Source organism: Drosophila santomea, chromosome 3L (genome assembly GCF_016746245.2).
Source record: "Drosophila santomea strain STO CAGO 1482 chromosome 3L, Prin_Dsan_1.1, whole genome shotgun sequence".
NCBI classification, from domain to species: domain Eukaryota; kingdom Metazoa; phylum Arthropoda; class Insecta; order Diptera; family Drosophilidae; genus Drosophila; species Drosophila santomea.
In genome coordinates this window covers 15,011,235-15,029,232 of record NC_053018.2, presented here as the reverse complement: position 1 = coordinate 15,029,232, position 17,998 = coordinate 15,011,235, and the positions used below count along the sequence as shown (strand labels likewise).

General features: G+C 42.1%; 4 protein-coding genes across 10 annotated transcripts in view; 3 read left to right on the top strand and 1 right to left on the bottom strand.

Moving 5' to 3' along the window:
- Positions 1–153: 153 nt before the first annotated feature.
- On the top strand, positions 154–5,169 carry LOC120447687 (probable tRNA-splicing endonuclease subunit tsp-4). The gene is made up of 6 exons (XM_039629217.1): positions 154–275; positions 333–419; positions 563–823; positions 1,186–1,293; positions 1,352–1,685; positions 5,039–5,169. Exons 1-5 carry the CDS (start codon positions 227–229, stop codon positions 1,672–1,674), a joined length of 828 nt encoding a protein of 275 aa, XP_039485151.1. The 5' UTR covers positions 154–226; the 3' UTR covers positions 1,675–1,685; positions 5,039–5,169.
- Positions 5,170–5,274: 105 nt separating this feature from the next.
- LOC120447685 (transcription factor GAGA) lies at positions 5,275–12,943 on the top strand. 5 transcript variants are annotated; one of them, XM_039629215.2, is made up of 6 exons: positions 5,275–5,467; positions 8,032–8,497; positions 8,608–8,943; positions 9,099–9,236; positions 10,781–11,259; positions 12,809–12,943. In XM_039629215.2, the coding sequence occupies exons 1-6, from the start codon at positions 5,276–5,278 to the stop codon at positions 12,869–12,871; spliced, it is 1,674 nt and encodes a 557-aa protein (XP_039485149.1). In that variant the 5' UTR covers position 5,275; the 3' UTR covers positions 12,872–12,943. The 5 variants fall into 5 exon arrangements, 4 of the variants coding, with proteins under 4 accessions (XP_039485149.1, XP_039485147.1, XP_039485148.1 ...); XM_039629213.2 differs by having other exon boundaries at positions 9,099–9,359; XR_006356478.1 differs by lacking the exon at positions 12,809–12,943 and having other exon boundaries at positions 9,099–9,875; positions 10,781–10,908.
- LOC120447686 (lateral signaling target protein 2 homolog) lies at positions 12,887–14,621 on the top strand. Its single transcript, XM_039629216.2, has one exon. The coding sequence runs from the start codon at positions 12,887–12,889 to the stop codon at positions 13,856–13,858; it is 972 nt and encodes a 323-aa protein (XP_039485150.1). The 3' UTR covers positions 13,859–14,621.
- Positions 14,622–14,698: 77 nt separating this feature from the next.
- The window catches only part of LOC120450375 (venom dipeptidyl peptidase 4), a 65,240-nt gene continuing 61,940 nt past the window's right edge, over positions 14,699–17,998 (bottom strand). For all 3 annotated transcript variants that reach the window (XM_039633364.2, XM_039633363.1, XM_039633365.1), the window contains 7 exons: positions 17,165–17,941; positions 16,651–17,104; positions 16,375–16,595; positions 16,147–16,316; positions 15,923–16,083; positions 15,655–15,860; positions 14,699–15,590 (listed from right to left, as the gene is read on the bottom strand). In XM_039633364.2, coding sequence (XP_039489298.1) covers positions 15,474–15,590; positions 15,655–15,860; positions 15,923–16,083; positions 16,147–16,316; positions 16,375–16,595; positions 16,651–17,104; positions 17,165–17,941 — 2,106 coding nt within the window. In that variant the 3' untranslated portion in view covers positions 14,699–15,473. The remainder of the gene's footprint in view (positions 15,591–15,654; positions 15,861–15,922; positions 16,084–16,146; positions 16,317–16,374; positions 16,596–16,650; positions 17,105–17,164; positions 17,942–17,998) is intronic.

The following is a 17,998-nucleotide window of genomic DNA, read 5'->3' as shown; positions in this document are numbered from 1 at the left end:
ATAATTTGTATATATATATATCATATTTTTATTAATAAAGAACATTATTTAAATTGTGTTATTAAGTGTTGGGCGTTAAAAGAATTAAACAACATTTTCCGTTATATACGAAATATGGCATCTCTGAAATAAGCTTCGGCTAACATAACATATGTTAAAGAAACAACAGGTACCTGAACTTCTCCCATCTCTAGCCGGATTTTAATAACAAAAGATTTTTGCAAAAATGTATTTAACTCTGCTAAATGGTACTGGCTTCGTTTTCAACGTGGATGGTGAGTGACTGAAAGCCCAATAAGATTAGAATTGAACTAAATCCGTTCACTGCCCAGATTACATGGAACTCCGTAGCAAATATCACATAATGGGTGCCCCAGTGGGCACAGCGAACACAAAAGGCTGGAGTCCCAATCAATCCAGTAAGATATCTATTTCTATAAGGTTTTCTTAGTTTACACACCCAGCATTATCATTATATAACTATAACTTTACAAGATTATATATAAGCTATGGGATTGAACGCTCCTTAATATACTCCATTTAAATTATTCACCCTTTTCAGCTCTACCCGTGGAACTTAGTAAATTTGAAACCCAATTGCTCTTGGATGAGAATATAGCAAAGTTAGTTGATAAATCTAAGGATTTAAAGGCTAAACCCACAGTCGAGAAATTGGAGAAGAGCAAGGCAGATTTCGAATCCCGATTATTGGGACAGGAGGAAGCCCTGAAAGCGGAGAAACTACGGGAAACTGAGCGATACATGGATAAGATTCTGACGGGAAAACGCAAAAAGCTGCTTAAGCAGGGGAAAAATGAAATGGGTAATAAGACATAAGAACTTTTTATATAAAAGTTCAAATAACTTGACAATTCATACTTAATTGTCAGAATTTTTTGTGTACGTTACTTTATAACACGATTAAAAATGTTTATTCGAACAAAAAGTCATCATATTTTTCATAATATATTTTTTATATTATATTCACATAACATATGTAAGTTAAAACCCCCCCCTTGGCCTGTGTCATAGTAAAGTAATTGTGGCATTTCACCTAAATTAAGAATTACTTTTCTCCTAGTTTATTTAAAATATTAAAGCTGATATGTTTTTAAATTACTTTTTTTTTAAATGTGCATAAAGAAAGAATTTTAAGATAATTAACTTTTAACCCTTTACTTTTAGCTGCCTCTCTGACTGCCAACGATGTACTATTGGAGATGTCTTCGAATTTTAGATTCGATCGCCAAAATGCCTTGGTGGAGGTTCCTTGTGAACATCCCACAGATCACTGTAGATATATTAAAAACATTATCTCTCTATAAGATTACTTCAATTCTACAATCAACAGCTGCGCAAATAGTTACCGGTCCCATTGTCAACACCACTTCCCTGAAATACCGTGTTTTTAAAGATCTGTGGAAGCGCGGGAAGTACGTGACTTCCGGAGATGCATTTGGAGCGGACTTTCTGGTTTACCCCGGGGATCCCATGATCTACCACGCCTCACATATTGTAATTGTGCACGAGACACCTGTAATTAAGCCCCTGGAGCTGATAGCCAAAGTTCGTCTGTCGGTGATTGTCAACAAAAGCTGCGTATTCGCCTACGAAATTGAAAATTACGCGGAAATTAATTACCAAACGGTCGCATGGTGCAATCCTGGCAAATGAGAAAACCACAGGCAAGTAGATGTAGCAAAATAACATGAAACAGGAATACTAGCTTCTATAAACTTTAAAATTATTAGAAATTATAGAAATAATGATCTTAGAAATAGCTATCATCATTATTTTTCAAGCCTATGATCATACAATCATAAGGAAACAATTTGATTGCCAGTAGAGTAAGTAATCCCTAGAAAGCCCATAATCTTATCTTCATTCGAAATTGCAAATTATTATGAACAATAATTCAAATATACTCTTTTTTAGCTACAAAAGTTTACTAAATTAAATAAAGATTAATACTTTATTTGCCAGAAACTAGTTTTATATGACCATGTAGGTTTTTCTGAATTTCAGTCAGGCATTGAAAATATGTTTCGCGGACATCTAAATTCGACCAGTGTATTTATTTTGGCTCCAAAGAATCCACTTTGCTTTTAAGACTGAGAGGGAGAGAGTGAACTTTTCGTGAGCACGGATTTTGTTTTTGGCGAATTGGGTTTATTTTTTAGTGGAAATTGGATACAATGCCGGTGACATTACGCTCCCGCTCCGCCACCATTTGCCCGCCGCCCCTCCCCTCTTCTCTGCTGGCCTCTTCACATTTCTCCGTCTCGCTCTGAGCGGCAGGAGCAGCGCCAGAAACGGTTTCTCCCACTCACAGTTGGAAATTGTACACAGTGCACATGGTAAATCGGTTTATTATGACCACGACATCCAACTCGAGATGTTTGCTCGCCACTCCGTCCAGGGTTCATTGTTGTGGTTTTCGGGCGGGAGTCATTCGTCATTTTCCATTAAATTTTGTTAAATTAATTAGCGACACAAAATGAGGTTATAATTCGATGGCCCCCATCAAACGCCAGAGCACACATACATGCATATGTATATAGGCAGACGGCGATAGGCAAATAAGTCGCATACATTTGCGTATTTCTTTTCAACAAATTTGTGCTGAATTCTTCATGTTTTGCGTTCATTTCAAGTATATTCAGTTTTTTTTTTTAAATAGAAACAACGCGATAAGGCGCGGTGGGGAAGGCCAGGCTAAAGTCGTGCCGCGCCGTTCGAATTTCATACAGTCGGGTTGGCGCACAGTGGGACAAATGCTTCGTTTAGTAGTTTTAAATTTTTATAAAACATAATACTTTAATTTGATTGCACAGTTTCCAAAACATTAAGCTTAAATAAAGCTGAACTCATTTTTAAAAATAGACCAAGCTATACTCTAATTGCTCTCAAACAATTTGTTCTCAAAAATCAGTTATACATTTCATTTACTACTGTGCTCAGTTCGAGCTCATTCCTCCCCTCCTCTACCCCTTCCCCGCCCCAACCAACACGTCCACTCTGCCTAGTCACCCACCCACCACCACCACCCCCCGCCTGGCACATTCTCTCTCCCTCTCACATCATGCTCCGTTGGTCGGTATTGCCAGCTGAGAAACATGAAACATGCTCACTGCTTTAACGCCGATTGGAACTTTAAAGGGGCCTTTCGAACGGCATTTCTCATGGCCCCATCCCACTGCCCAGCAGCATCAAAACAGAGAAAATTGTAATCTTAAAAATTTGGCCACTCGCTCACTTTATATTACTTTCTTCTCTGAGCATTGACTAAAAGTGCCACTCTCCCTCGGTTCCAAATTCGGCTAACTTCCCTATCGCGGAGTCTCTCCGCTCTTAAGCTGGACTTGATCTGCATACGAGAATGAGACTGGCTTTATGTTTTTACCCTGTAGGGTCTCCGGTCTCTGAGATGTGTCAAAAGTAACAGGTGATTGAATTGGATTGGCAAGGAGAGAGGAGAGTCAGATACAGAGGAAAGAGAATGTAGACCGTAAGAGCGAGCCGGCTTTTCTACCAGTTGTTATTATTACTTTCACAGGATCTGTTGATTTTTTGGAGCAAAAGAGGAATCCAAACTGAATTTGCAAGTTTGAATTAAATGTTTTATCAAGTTCCAAATAAACACACCAGTTATTATACATATATATTTTATTCCAAACCTATCAGATTCTTTGATCTTTTTGGAAACCTCAGTAGAGATGATACTTATTTCACTTGTTATTATTGGAATCAATACCCTTTTGCATGTTGGTGATCGTTCATAATAAATGGTTCGATTAAGGACTCGCACCAAGAAAATCTACCTATCGCTTTAATAATAGCTAATATCGGAACTTGTTGCTACACAATTGCTCGATATTTAATTAGATAGATAAATTTTTAACTATATATGCTTAATTCAATCTTAATAATCATAAGCTGGCAGAAATTTTGATCCCGGATCCGATAGTTTTGGAACCGGAACCTCTGCATCCCGATGACCTTTTTCTTATCACACACTATTCCATCCGACCGGTCGGCCACATGTGTTTTTCGTCCGTGAAGTCGGCCCAGAATATTTCCATCATTCAATATTTACCACCTTTTATAGTTTTGTTTACTATCTTGCCGACGTTTATTGTCTTGCGTCTTGCTCTCCTCTCCAGCCTAAAAATACTCTTCCTACGCTCCATCTGGCAATGCCGCTCGACAACTGTACTTCAAAGAGCGTTGCCAGGCAGGTCACTTCTCTCATAGATACACAGATACAGGCGCGCACGCACACCACCACTCAAAACAACCACCACCAGCAGCACAGAAATTACACATTTTCTCCCTCGAGTAGAGAACTGAAAAACTGGCCGCGCTGGCAGCGCCGGAGCAGCGAAATTCGATCGAAACCATTTACTCAGTCTCAGTTCGAGTTATCCAACGTTGGCGAGCGGACAAACAAGCAGGAGAAAAAAGCGTACGGCCAAGAGAAAGAGAAGGCACAAAATCACCCACAGCCACTGAAATTTTCTTTTGCGCTCCGGTGAGAAGATAATTTCACAAACCAAAACCAAACCAACAAACAAAAAAAAGTGCGCTCCGTGAGCGGGAAAACAATAACAATATCAAGAGACACATGATTATAAAACGCACAAAATAACTGAGTGACAAAAAAAAATTAAATGCGTGTCTCATGGCTTGACTGTACTGTGTATTAAAAAATGTGATTGTGTCTGCTTTCCGTCCGTCTGAGTTTGTGCGCGTGTGTGTGCTGTTGGCGTTTTTAAATGTGGCGCGCTATTTTTGTGTGATTTTGTGGGCAGCAACGATTTTTGAAACATCAATTTCATACTAGTAGTCAGTCCCCCTTGTGAAAAAGTCTTTTCCAACAACAAAATTCCTGTGAGCAGCCAACACACATGCGTTGTCTCGCTCTCGCGCGCAAAGAGTGCGAGAGAGTGAGTGCGGGAGAGTGAGAGCGAGAGAGAAAGAGAGATAGAGAGCTAATAACTAACTTCTGTACTCTTTTCTTTTCTATTTTTCATTTCAGTTTCGAGAAAGCAGCGCGCCAAGCAGCAAGAAGAAGAGGAAGAGCAAGGGGAGTTGGAAAAGCAGTGGCGTTGTGGAGGAGGAGTAGAAAGGGGATTTTCGCGAAAAATCCCAACTTAAAGAGAATTTTCCCCGTAACCGTTTAACATAAATCGTCGTGTTGGAGACAAATAGCAGCGAATACGCTAGCAACGCTGGGGAGGAACAACAATTGTTGGATTTGGACGCGACCGCTTTGATGTCGCTGCCAATGAATTCGCTGTATTCGCTCACCTGGGGCGATTACGGCACCAGCCTCGTATCGGCAATCCAATTGTTGCGCTGCCATGGCGACCTCGTCGATTGCACGTTGGCCGCCGGCGGGCGGAGTTTTCCCGCCCACAAGATAGTCCTGTGCGCCGCCTCCCCCTTTCTGCTGGACTTGCTAAAGGTGAGTGCTCGGTTCGGAAAAAGTGCCTAGAACACCTTTCAATAAGAGAGCTTGTACATAACCTCAAACGTGGCGTACAGTTTGTAAACAGAGAAATCCAATCGCAGAAATAGGTTAATGTGTGGAGCGCAGAGAATGAGACAGACACACGCAAATACATACATATGTATAAATAACGCAGATTCACGCTCCGCTCCAAAAGTTGTCTAGAGATTTTTGTACAAGTTTTCCACTGTCAATTGAGTTGAATGAGTGGCTCCGCCCCACGCACTCCCGCCACCCATCCTGCTTATCAGCTTTTTCTTGTTGCAAAGTTCACCGGAGAACGAGAGAGTGAGACGTAGAGACAGAGCGCAGACAGAGAGGGAGAGAGCGAGAGAACCAGTTGGTTTGGCTGAAAGAAAAGTGGTTTGGCCCCCGGGGGTGGAACAGAGAGGGGAGAGCCGAAAGCTGCTGCGCCAACTTTTAGTTCGCATGTGTTAGAGCGAGCGCAAACGAGAGCGCCAACAAGCAGCGCGGCAACTGTTGTAGTTGTTGGATGGTTGGAGCTTTCGCCTCGCTTTTGGTTCTTGCTGTTGTTGTTGGGTGCACACGAGCGCGACCTCTTTTTTCACAGGCAGAACTGTACAGTTGGCACTGGCTAGGGGGAACTTGAAATATTGGGGATATGGATACATACAACTATATTTTGTATTCAATTTGTATTCCTTTTACTTATTTCCCATTTATATTTTATCTGTCGCCAAGAAATATATTCTATTGTCCCATGTGGTTCTTGGTAAAAAAAGAATTCCTTTTTATCTGTAAAATGTTATTATATGATTTATAACTTTACCTAATTAAAAGTACCTGAACTTTGATATACATATCTAATTCATTTAATTTCTTTTTATATTTATAACATAGCGTCTAAGTCCAGATTGTACCAAAGATTATCAAGCCTGTCTGGGGCATTCAATAGAACCACTTCCCTCTTATCGAATCCGACCCGTATTCCTAGAAATTATACCATTTCATATTAGGAGGGCGCACTTTTAAATGGAGCTTGCAACTTTTCCCATTTTTTCCTTAGCTGCTTTGCGATACTGTACTTTTTAACAACTCATTTGCATTTCCATTTGCATTTGCACTTTAACTTGGTGCTTTTCCGCCACTGTATAGATAGTGCAAAATGTGCGCTAAAGTATGAAACTTAGACCGTCTTCAATGCGTGGCCCTATCGTAATGGAAATACTGACCAAAACAGAGCGCGGCCAGCGAAATGAAAACACCTGATGCGACGCCGGCAGCGGTTACTCTGCGCTCCGCTCCTCATCTCTCCTCTCCTTTCCTGGGCCGTGAAAAAAGTAAACAGAGCGTAATTTTTAAAAACGCCGCTCAGAGCCGCCGTTGGGGAAATGTCAAAAGAAAAAACAAAAAGAACGAAACCAAATGCGGCTGTGAACTCTGCAAGAGTCCGAAATGTACAAGATGTACTGATCTCGTTACACTCACACACGCACGCAAAAACACATGGCGGTCGCTCTTTGTCGCTCTTGCTCCCTCTCCCTTGCTCCCACGGCAACAGCAAATGGAATGCAACTCTGAAAAATCGATGAGCGAGACTTAGGTTGGTTGGTGGCAGAGTTCAAAGAGCGCGAATGGGAGTGTGAGGGGAAGTGTCATTTAAAGAGATTGGCATTGGATGAGGGGTTGGTGTTGGCAAGGGAAAGGGAGAAATCAAAGGGAGAGGGGTTGTTTTCTGAGTAGTGGTAGCTAATTAAATGTCCGGAGCGGGAGCGGAGTGGGAGAGGGAGCGGAAGAACTGCTAAGCGCTCTTTCTTTAAGCGCTGCTCTGTTTTCTTTTTCAGCATCTCGAAATCTCCTCAAAATCCTGCTGCAGAATGTGCAGAGCGCGCAAAAGTAAAAGCCGGTTGTCTTTTGTCTGTGTCACTGTGTGCGTGAGCGGTGGAGAGTGTGAGCGACGCGTCGCACAGCGAGTTTCCATTATTTCCATCTCCGTCCGACTGTTTTGTTATTGTTTTTATTTGGTTTGGCGGACTGACGAACTGGCCTCTCAATTCACGCCAAAAATGTGAGACGTTTTCAAAACAAACAGAACTCTCCACGATGAAGTTTAAGCCAAGGGAAACGTCGGCTGAAGAACCTTCCAACTTTCTAAAGCTTTCTTATAGAGAAGGGCAATATTTTCAATTACCCTGTATTTAACACGTTTCCTTCAAGAAATGGAATTTTATACTGCGATACAATGATACAACGTTATAAAAGATTTATAGTTTTCATTTAGCAGATTTATAGAAACTGGTTTTGGTTATCAAACATAATTTTATTTTTAGAAATGGAGAATAAAAATATTTCTATATTATCTAGAATCTATTTACACTATTGTACATAACTCCTTATTATCCCTTTAGTTGTGTGACTATGTGTAATTCCCATATAAAAGAAAGCCCCTAGTGCTCTAGGAATATTAACGATATCGTTTTATAGTTAAAAGATAATATATCAACATTTCACACCATTTTTTACTTATCTGTTATATAAATTTGTCCTAATTTTTACAGAATACACCATGCAAGCATCCAGTAGTAATGTTGGCTGGCGTCAATGCGAACGATCTGGAGGCGCTGCTGGAGTTTGTGTACCGCGGGGAGGTGAGCGTGGATCACGCCCAGCTGCCGTCGCTACTGCAGGCTGCCCAGTGCCTGAACATCCAGGGACTGGCCCCGCAGACGGTGACCAAGGACGACTACACCACGCACTCGATACAACTGCAGCACATGATTCCGCAACATCACGACCAGGACCAACTGATTGCGACTATCGCCACGGCCCCACAGCAAACGGTTCATGCCCAGGTGGTGGAGGACATCCATCACCAGGGCCAGATACTCCAGGCAACGACCCAGACCAACGCAGCAGGACAACAGCAGACAATTGTGACCACCGACGCGGCTAAACACGACCAGGCAGTGATTCAGGCTTTTCTCCCGGCACGCAAGCGCAAACCACGCGTGAAGAAAATGTCACGTAAGTTAAACCCCCTTTTTTCATAAAATTTGTTTATTAAACGTACTCAACGTATTAAGTAAGCATTCGAAACGACCAACAATAATGACATTAATTTCCTCCTTGTGCAGCTACGGCACCGAAAATAAGCAAAGTTGAAGGAATGGAAACGATCATGGGCACACCGACCTCCTCCCACGGCTCTGGATCCGTGCAACAGGTGCTTGGCGAAAATGGAGCCGAGGGCCAACTGCTATCGTCCACACCGATCATCAAGAGCGAAGGACAAAAAGTAGAGACTATTGTGACCATGGACCCCAACAACATGATACCGGTAACGTCTGCAAATGCGGCAACTGGCGAAATAACAACGGCACAAGGAGCAACTGGTTCATCTGGTGGCAATACAACAAGCGGCTTATCCACGCCAAAGGCTAAACGCGCTAAACATCCGCCCGGATCAGAAAGTGAGTTTTAATTTGGGGGTATGCACTATGATTACCAATTAGAAGTATATTTTTGGAATATGAGAAGAGTCCACATTATAAGAGCCAGTGAATACTCAATATACCATCCCACAATGTGGTCCTAGTACTAAAGAACGATCTTTTTCCGTTTGCAGAACCACGTTCGCGATCACAATCTGAACAACCTGCTACTTGCCCCATTTGCTATGCTGTCATTCGTCAATCCCGGAACCTGCGGCGCCATCTCGAGCTGCGGCACTTTGCCAAACCCGGCGTGAAGAAGGAGAAGAAAAGTAAGTCCGGTAACGATACAACCCTAGACTCCAGCATGGAGCTGAACACAACGGCAGAGGGCGACAACACAGTGGGCAGTGATGGACCAGGCGGAGCAGGATCAGCAGGAGGACAATCATCCGGTACGACGCCAACGAGAGTGATATCAAATGCACCGCAGGCCGCGGGGGCGCCGGCCATCCTGGCCCAAAGTGTGCTGCCCCAGCAGCAACAACAGCAGCAACTGCAGCAGCAACATCAACAGCACTTGACAACGGCAACATTAGCGGGTGGTGGACAGGCATACATCAAACACGAGGGCGGCGGGGGCGGCACTGGGCAGCAGCAACAGCAGGCACAACAGCAGGGCATGCAGAACGTCATACACATTGTGGGCGATCAAGTATTTATGCCGCAGCAGCAACAGCAGCAGCCGCAGTAGCCACCTCCAGCCGAGCCTTGAATCATTCCAACGCACCAACGACACCACCATCATCCACATTTCCAAAAACAAAAAAAAAACACCAACACCTTGCATAACACTCACGAAAACGTTTTGTAAATAACAATCAGCAAACAAACAAATTCCCCGTGATCTGATCGAAGGATTTGTGTTCATTTCCTGTATCATTTTTAATTTTTTCATAATTAATTGCTGCGTAAGTTTTTAATTTGCATAACTTTTCAAAATTGCGCTTCTTAACATATAACATTTTCTTATGCAGTATTTTCTTGCATATTGTACCACAGAGAAAAGGAAAAAGAGAGAATTCCGTATGTCTCCACGTAAATGAATACTCGATTAACTTACTTAAATAATCTAATTAGTGTCGCAAATAATTGTTGTAAAAATTAAATGTACAATTACAATCGAGGATCGCAATCGGTTTAAGTTTCTCTATTTTAAATATTATATTACAAATTGTTTAATTAATAAAATATTATATATTTTTTTATATAACAAAAACAAAAACCAAATTAATCTTTGCCTGTGGCACGGACTTTAATTTACTGCAATTGGCTGTTTATTATTATTGTTTCTCTTAGTTGCAAGAAAATACTGTTGGTCGATTTCCAAACCTACTAACTTCGAACTGATCTTTGTAATGTTTCGTAATTCCTCTGGAAAGAGTTGCTTGAATCTTTAATTCATTGGAGCAAATCTTGCGGATTTAGAATTGACAATCAGGCCGATATTCGTATTTAAAAGTCTTGAATTGTACGTTGAATTTTGTTACGTTGTTTTTGTATCGTTTTAATAACCTACATGTTTGTTTTCACTAGATCTTTTGATTCTAATTTATTTGTTGTTCACATTGATTTTAACCCATATTAACATTTGTTTTGTCTTGCGTTCTTTTTAACACCTTCCACCTACACAATCCACACATTTTCATGACCTCTTTTTGGCTGTAGTCCTAGAAGGCCGCGTTGTTTCTCTATTGGGCCAGCGATGTTGCTGTAATGTCGTCCTCTCGCTCTGTATTACTCCTACTATCCCCCTGTGTACCTGGGCTCACTCCAGCGGCAACCTTCTCACCATCAACTCATTCCTTCCTTGCAGCAATCAGTGGCAAGAAGTCAAGCAGCGGATCCAGCGGTTCAGGCAGTGGAGCACTGAGCACCAGTGGCAGTGTGCCACAGGTCCAGACGGTTCAATCCCTGCACACCTTGCAGGGTGTGCAGGTCAAAAAGGATCCGGATGCCCAGCAGCAACAGCAGCAGCAACAACAACAGCAGCAGCAGGCAATGACAGTGAGCGGTGCGACGGGCGGACAAGTGCAACAACAGGTGCAGCAAGTGCAGCAGCAAGTCCAGCAGCAGCAGCAACAGCAGCTGCAACATCACCAAATCATAGACTCGTCGGGCAACATAACAACGGCCACGACGAGTGCTCAAGCGGCGGCTGCCGCACAGCAACAGGCGGCAGGTCAGCAGCAGCAACTAGTGGCTCAATCCGATGGCAGCGAGAGTGGAGCTCCGCTTTCGATTGCCCAGGTGCAGACGCTGCAGGGGCATCAGATCATTGGCAATTTGAATCAGGTGAATATGACTGACTTTCAACAACAACAGCAACAGCAGCAGCAGCAGCAACAACAGCAGCAGCAGCAACAGCAGCAGCAACAACAGCAGCAACAGCAAACACAACAGACGCTCTGATCGGACCGAAGTCTTAGATCCACCTTGTACTATTCTATACAAATATTAATTTGGGATTTTGCTAAACGCTTTAAATATTCTCTTTGCGAAATGCGTAGACGAATTCTAAATTAGTTTTAGAAAGCCCGAAAGGCATATTTAGTTGTTTACCTTACCATTTTGTTGTACAATTTTATGACTTTAAATGTTGATTTGCCCCCCTACAATTTATTTTGTTGCTAGATAAACGCTAAAGTGCTCTATGGTTATTGGAAATTACTTGCATATTTTACATACTTTATAAATATTATCATTTTGTATGGTGTTACAAATGTCCCAATGCTAGAGGACCTCTAGTCACTTTGAAGTCCTGCAGATCAGTTAAACACCTTAATCCCACAAGGATCCCTTGCTCACGGTCAAGTTCTGGCCCTGAACGATTGCACCTTGATTAAAAAAATATTGATTAATTACAAATACACTTAGTATACAATTCCTTGATTTACAAAGATTTACTTAAGCAGCTCAAAAGTACTTGATCTGATCATAAGAGAGTTCGCTCAAGATGGTTTCTAAAAACCCAATTCTGTGTCTGCCCACCAACAACCACTCAAGTAATCAATCAGTAATCAATTCGATATCTCTTCTTCTTTTATTTTTGTTTAAGAATTAGGTGTTCTATGTTTAAATTGAACCAATTTTATATGTATATTTCTTAATTTTAATAGTTGCAAATTTTTCCTGAAATTTAGACCCCGTTGTACTAGTTTAGGTAGATGAAATACATTCCTGGGACTTATGATTTAATTATATAAATTTGAACGAAAGGGCATATTTCTTCTACCTTAACTGGTTGAATTATTGTTAGTCGTCTTACATACTTAAATAAAATCTAATTTTATTTAAAACAATTTACAAAAGATAAGTTTAATAAAACAAAACCTTTTTAAACAAAATTATTCTTAGTATTTTCTTTTGTTTTACCCTTTTCGGTGATGGCCCTTTAAATATAATTTTTTAATTAATTTATTTATAGTTGCTTTAGCTATTAACTCTAATATTTTTTTAGTAATTATCTTGTAATGTAATTATTTGCATGAATGAACATTTTGAATATTTCTTGATTATTAGTTTTTCGCTTCTCCTGATTGCAAGACTGTTGACATAAAAAATAAAGACTGCAACTTAACGAAAACTCGAATAGTGACTAATGACACTTTACACAGCACCAACGAAAACTCATCCACACCACAAGCATTTTCCACAGCAGTGTATCCCATTTTGCAACACATGAGCAATCATTAACAAATCGTTTTTATCTTGTCTTCTTCTCTTTCTCGCTGCCACGTTAATAACAACTAAACGCCATCTAACCAATTGAATTCACTACATCTGTGTGTAAAAACTAATCATTCATGCATCCGCCAACAAATCAAAATCATTCAAAAAACAGGGCAACAACAAGAACATTTTGGTAAAGAAGGTTTTCATTTTGAAAGGCGGTAACAATACGTAATGATGATCCAACGATATGTCCAGCGGCCCTGGAGGAGGAGGAGACGGTGGAGGAGGCGGTAGCGGGCAGCAGCAGCAGCAGCATAACACCAGCAGCTCGAGCCACAACAACAGCAGCAACAACTGCGGCACAGCAGCAGCAAATCAATTGAGCAGCAGCAGCCACAGCAGAAGCATAACGCCAGCAACATCGACATCATCGACTGGAACTGGTACTGGAGCAGGAACCACATCCACACTGCAGCGTCGTATACTGCGCGGTCATGCGGCGCAGACGACCAGCGGCGAGCGTGTCCTGCTCATCAACTATGTGCCACAATCGGGAGCATCAGCCACCGCATCCACTCAGAGTACTTCTCAATTGCCCACCCGTAAGATACTCCAGGCCAGAGCCTCAGCGGCGGCAGCAGCAGCAGCAGCAACATCATCATCATCATCTGGTGGCGGAGGAGCTGGAGCTTCATCCTCCTCGCCGCCATCCACGCCAGCTGTTTCGTTTGCCGGACTGGGCTCTGAGGTGACAGTCACCTTGACGCGCACAAATCAGCGCGCCAGCGTGACCAGTGTCACTGCCGCCGGTCATATTGTTCGAAATCAGCAAGCCACTTATCATCAGAGCACAAACACCGCCAGCACACCATCGACACCAAGTGGCACGTCAGCGATCCATGAGCACATGGCTACATCGACGTCGCCACCGCCACTGGTGTTTACCCATCATCCACATCATCACCACAGTCAACACCAACAGCAGCAACAGCATCAGCAGCAACATGAGTATCACCAAGAGCACCAGTTGGTGGATCACCATCAGTTGGATCAAGAGCACATAATCATAGACCATCACCAACAGACGGAGGATGATCAGTTGATCGAATACGATGATAGCGGAACGATCGAGGAGCAGCATCAACAGTTGCACATGCAAGAGGACTTGCAGCCACAGCAGCCACATCATGAAGTTGTCCAAGAGGTGTATCTTCAGTAGAAGAAGTTAGTGCTAAGTCGTAGTGAACTAAGTTTTAGCCACTCTATATACAAGTTTGGGGCACCCAAAATGTGTGCAAAAGGAGAATCGAATTTGACAAAGCTTTAATTTGGAAATTTTTTTAAAAAATGTATCTGTATCCTAAGTTATTTATCCCACTTAACTTTCTATACATAATCACCTGTTTCAATTGCACACATTTTGCGGAATACCAATTCAGATAGTGTACATAAATACAACCTTATTAATAACCTTAGTTACGTGGACTTTTAGAAAACCATGTTTCAATTTGTATATAATTTTCGGACAAGTAGAAAAATATTTTCCAATGAAAGTATTCATCTTAAAAGTAACGTATTGAAGGAAAAAATTCAATTAATTACGAGTTAATAAAGATTATTTTTGTACTATACAAATACCGCTTCTACATACTTGCTAGTTGAGAAAAATGCGGATATTAAATAACCTTTGACGATCTATTCTATAAGTTATTGTCAGTTAAAGATCAAAACAAACAAACGTAATCAATTGTATGATATATACACTTCAATGTAGAGAAACCAACTTCGCACATAATACGCATGTATGTATGCAAGGATCAATTCAACACCGATTGTTTGAAAACTGTTTGATATCGAGGGCCCTTTGGATTACATTTGGAATGGACCGATGAGTGTCTGTTCCTCAGGAGAAACATATTCATGCAACCCAGTATTTGGGGCCAAGGCAATAAAGTGAGCCGGTTTGTGTACTGAAAGAAACATAAGAAGCTTGTGACATTTTTTCTGGGGGTGCCAAAGTCTGTCACGTTTTAGTAAGTAATTGAAACACAGTGGGGGATTATTATTGTTTTATCTATTTATTGTTTGTTGCCTTTGTAACGGTTGCCTATACACAATGTTGTTTTCTAATATACAAAAAGCCATTTAACAGCTATCGTTTTTAACTATTTACAAATTTTATTACTTTTTTTACAAGTAGCAAACTAAAAAGCTACAAAAATTACGTACTACCTTGGGCTTGCTTTATATTTAATTTACACGTTGCGGTTACCATTTAAAATGTCTGTCCTACGATTGGTAAGCTTAAATTGGGGCGCTTGGAGGTGTTTGAGTACACAATTTGTAATTGAATTGCAATATCTACAAAAATGTTTACTTTCATTAGCATGTAATCAGGCACTAGCTAGACAATGTTTTCCATTAATTGCAGCTATTTTAACTAATTGTTTGTTTGATTTCTCCTGTTCTCTTTAAGATAAAAATGTCTTAAAATGCAATTTGAAAAGATTATTGTTCAAAGTTATCTTATAACACTTTTGGACCTGCATAATGTTGGTTTATAGTTTTTGTTTAACTTTTCCGTTTAAGCATTTTGAACTTTGCATCAGCCTAAGCTGTTTGATTAATACGTTTTTTAAAGTTCTTGTTTAATTTGCAAATCTATTCAATTTTTAAGTACCAATTTTTGTTTCTCACTTTTCTAGAAGCGGCTGAAAAATGATCTCAGAACATAGCTAATCATTAGATATTATCTGGCAATTATAACTATAATGTCTATTATGTCAGTGTTTTGTTTTTTAATCAATGTTTATGTTGCACAATTATTGCCCTGATTATTTGGCACTTTTCATTAGTCGGCTGCTGGCAAAACATTCGCCAAAGAAGCGATCCAGAGAGTGATACAAATGGGGTCGCACATTGGACAGACCGTGATCCTCATCAGCGTAGCTCTAAAAATTCAAATAATTATATTACAAAATCCCTCTGAGCTCTGCTTTATAGGCTTAAACTCACAATCTGCTTGAAGAGAATGTCTTGACGCTCCAGATTCTTGGCCAATATCATGGCTTGCTGGTAGTGCACATTGTCATCCAGTGTGCCATGTACCAGGAGGTATTTCTTACCCCTCAGCTTTACGGCCATTGTGCTCAGTCTAGAGTTGGCATAGCCCACCTCATTCGTATTGGGAAGACCCATGTAGCGCTCTGTGTAAATGGAGTCTGTTGGCCAAAAATATACATTGTTAGTAAAGTTAAAGGTGTGTGTGGATGTGTAGACCCACCATAGTAAGCCCAATCCGTCACTGGAGCTATGGATGCGGCACACTTGAACACCTTGGCTTCATCATTGGCCAGAGCCATGGCAGCTGCGTAGCCACCATAAGACCAGCCCCAAATGCCAACGTGATCGGGATCAATGTAGTTGAACAGCGTGGATAGTTTTCTACAAAAAAGAAGCATGTTTAAATAATAATCAGGTTAATTAGTATTTTTGCCAATTACTTACTGTGTTACGTTGATCTGATCGCTGATCTCCACGGTGCCCAACTTCAAGTAGATGGCATGGAGAAGACTCTCTCCGCGGAGTCCGGAGCCACGACCATCGATCTTGGCATAGATCACAGACTGATTTGAGCTCAGATATGTGCCCCAGTCCACCATCCATTTGTTGGTAACCTACAAAAGTTACAAATATGTAAAACTAGCCATCTTTTTAGAGCTTAGTTTAACTTACAGAATAGGAATCTGGGCCACCGTAGACATCGACGAGCATGGGATACTTGGTGGCGCCACTGGTGTCCAAGTTGGGCGGCAGCTGGAGCAGCACCTTTGCCTGGAAGCCACCGTCAATGTCTACGGTAAGGATCTTGTGGGAGGGCAGAGCCACGCCCTTCAGCTTGGCACGCAGGCTTTCATTGGTTTCCCAGTCGATGACTTTAGAGATGACGACTTGAGCTAAACAACGAGATTAGATATTACAAAAAAAGCGTATAATATAATATAAACTTACAGTTTTCATATTTCCACTCGTAAATATGGGTAGTTGGAATGCCAGGTCCCTGAGAGGTGATCACAAAGTGGTTATTGTCGTTGAATGTGGCCGAGAAGTAGTTCTGTTGCACATCCCCGGACTTGATAAGGTTGCACGTGAGGCACTTGGGACTCTGCTTGGCCAGTGCCCGAATGGCGTACAGATGCAGCTGCTCTGGATGATCCTCTGTGTTGGCCGTGTAGAAGATGATGTCGTTCTTTCCGTCCCAGTGGAGGATGCTGTCCACCACATACTTGCCATCGGTCAGGGGCTCCAGCGCCTGTGGCTCGGCACTGGCCACCGTGGAGCTCAGGAGCTGGACGTGCTTATAGTTGTTGTGGGGCAGGACGAAGGCCAGACGGGATCCATTGCGGTTACGGAACGGAGCGGTGTAGAGATCCACCCAACCGGTCTTCGATTCGGCACTATAAATCTAGGAAACATTATGGTTTACTATAGTTCGCATTGAAGTTAAACAAAATAATTTACTTACCACTTTCCTGTTGAGTCCGTCGAAGGTGACGACATAGGCGGCATTTTGGATGCGGTTCATCCAGATGGAGAGAACGTTGTCATCGTCCACCCAACTGACCACGGTGACAATGTAGTCCGTTTCAGTGTTGAGGGCCGGCGGAACCGGCATCACTGTCACGAAATCCCCACCAGCAACGGCTCTCTTCAGATCGACCATCACCAGTTCCACGCGGGGATTCGAGGATCCGGCCTTCGGATAGGCTATGACCTGGTGCAGTGGATACTGATAGCGCAGATCTCCGGCATCGCCGTAGTAGGGGAAGTTGATCAGATGTGTTGAAGAGTCGTCGAACTTGATGAAGGCCAATTGGGTGCCCGAGGGGTTGAACCAGGTGGCCACATTGGAGCTGAACACCTCCTCCTCGTACACCCAATCGGGAATGCCATTCAGTATGCCCGCTTGCTCATCGCTAGTGATGGCGATCTCCTGGTCCAAAGCACTTTCCTTGTAGTACAGATTCCGATCGTAATTGATCACTAGGGCATTCCCCACCGGCGACCATTGCACCATGCTTAGGTAGTGCACCTCATTTCGGATGGTCAACGGTTTGATTGATTTTGTGTTCAGATTGTACAGATCGTACTCCGCTAGGAAGCTATACCGGAAGTTCTTCTTGTAGTTCTTCGCCAGCAAAAGGAACTCTCCATCGGCGGACTTTTCGTACAGGACATAGTGCTGCGCGTTTTCCATCAGGGTGGTACGTGCTCCTGTCTGGGCATCGAACTCCATGATGGACTGCAGGGGGGAAAAAATAATATATGATATTCATTTTAATCAGTCACAATAAACTAC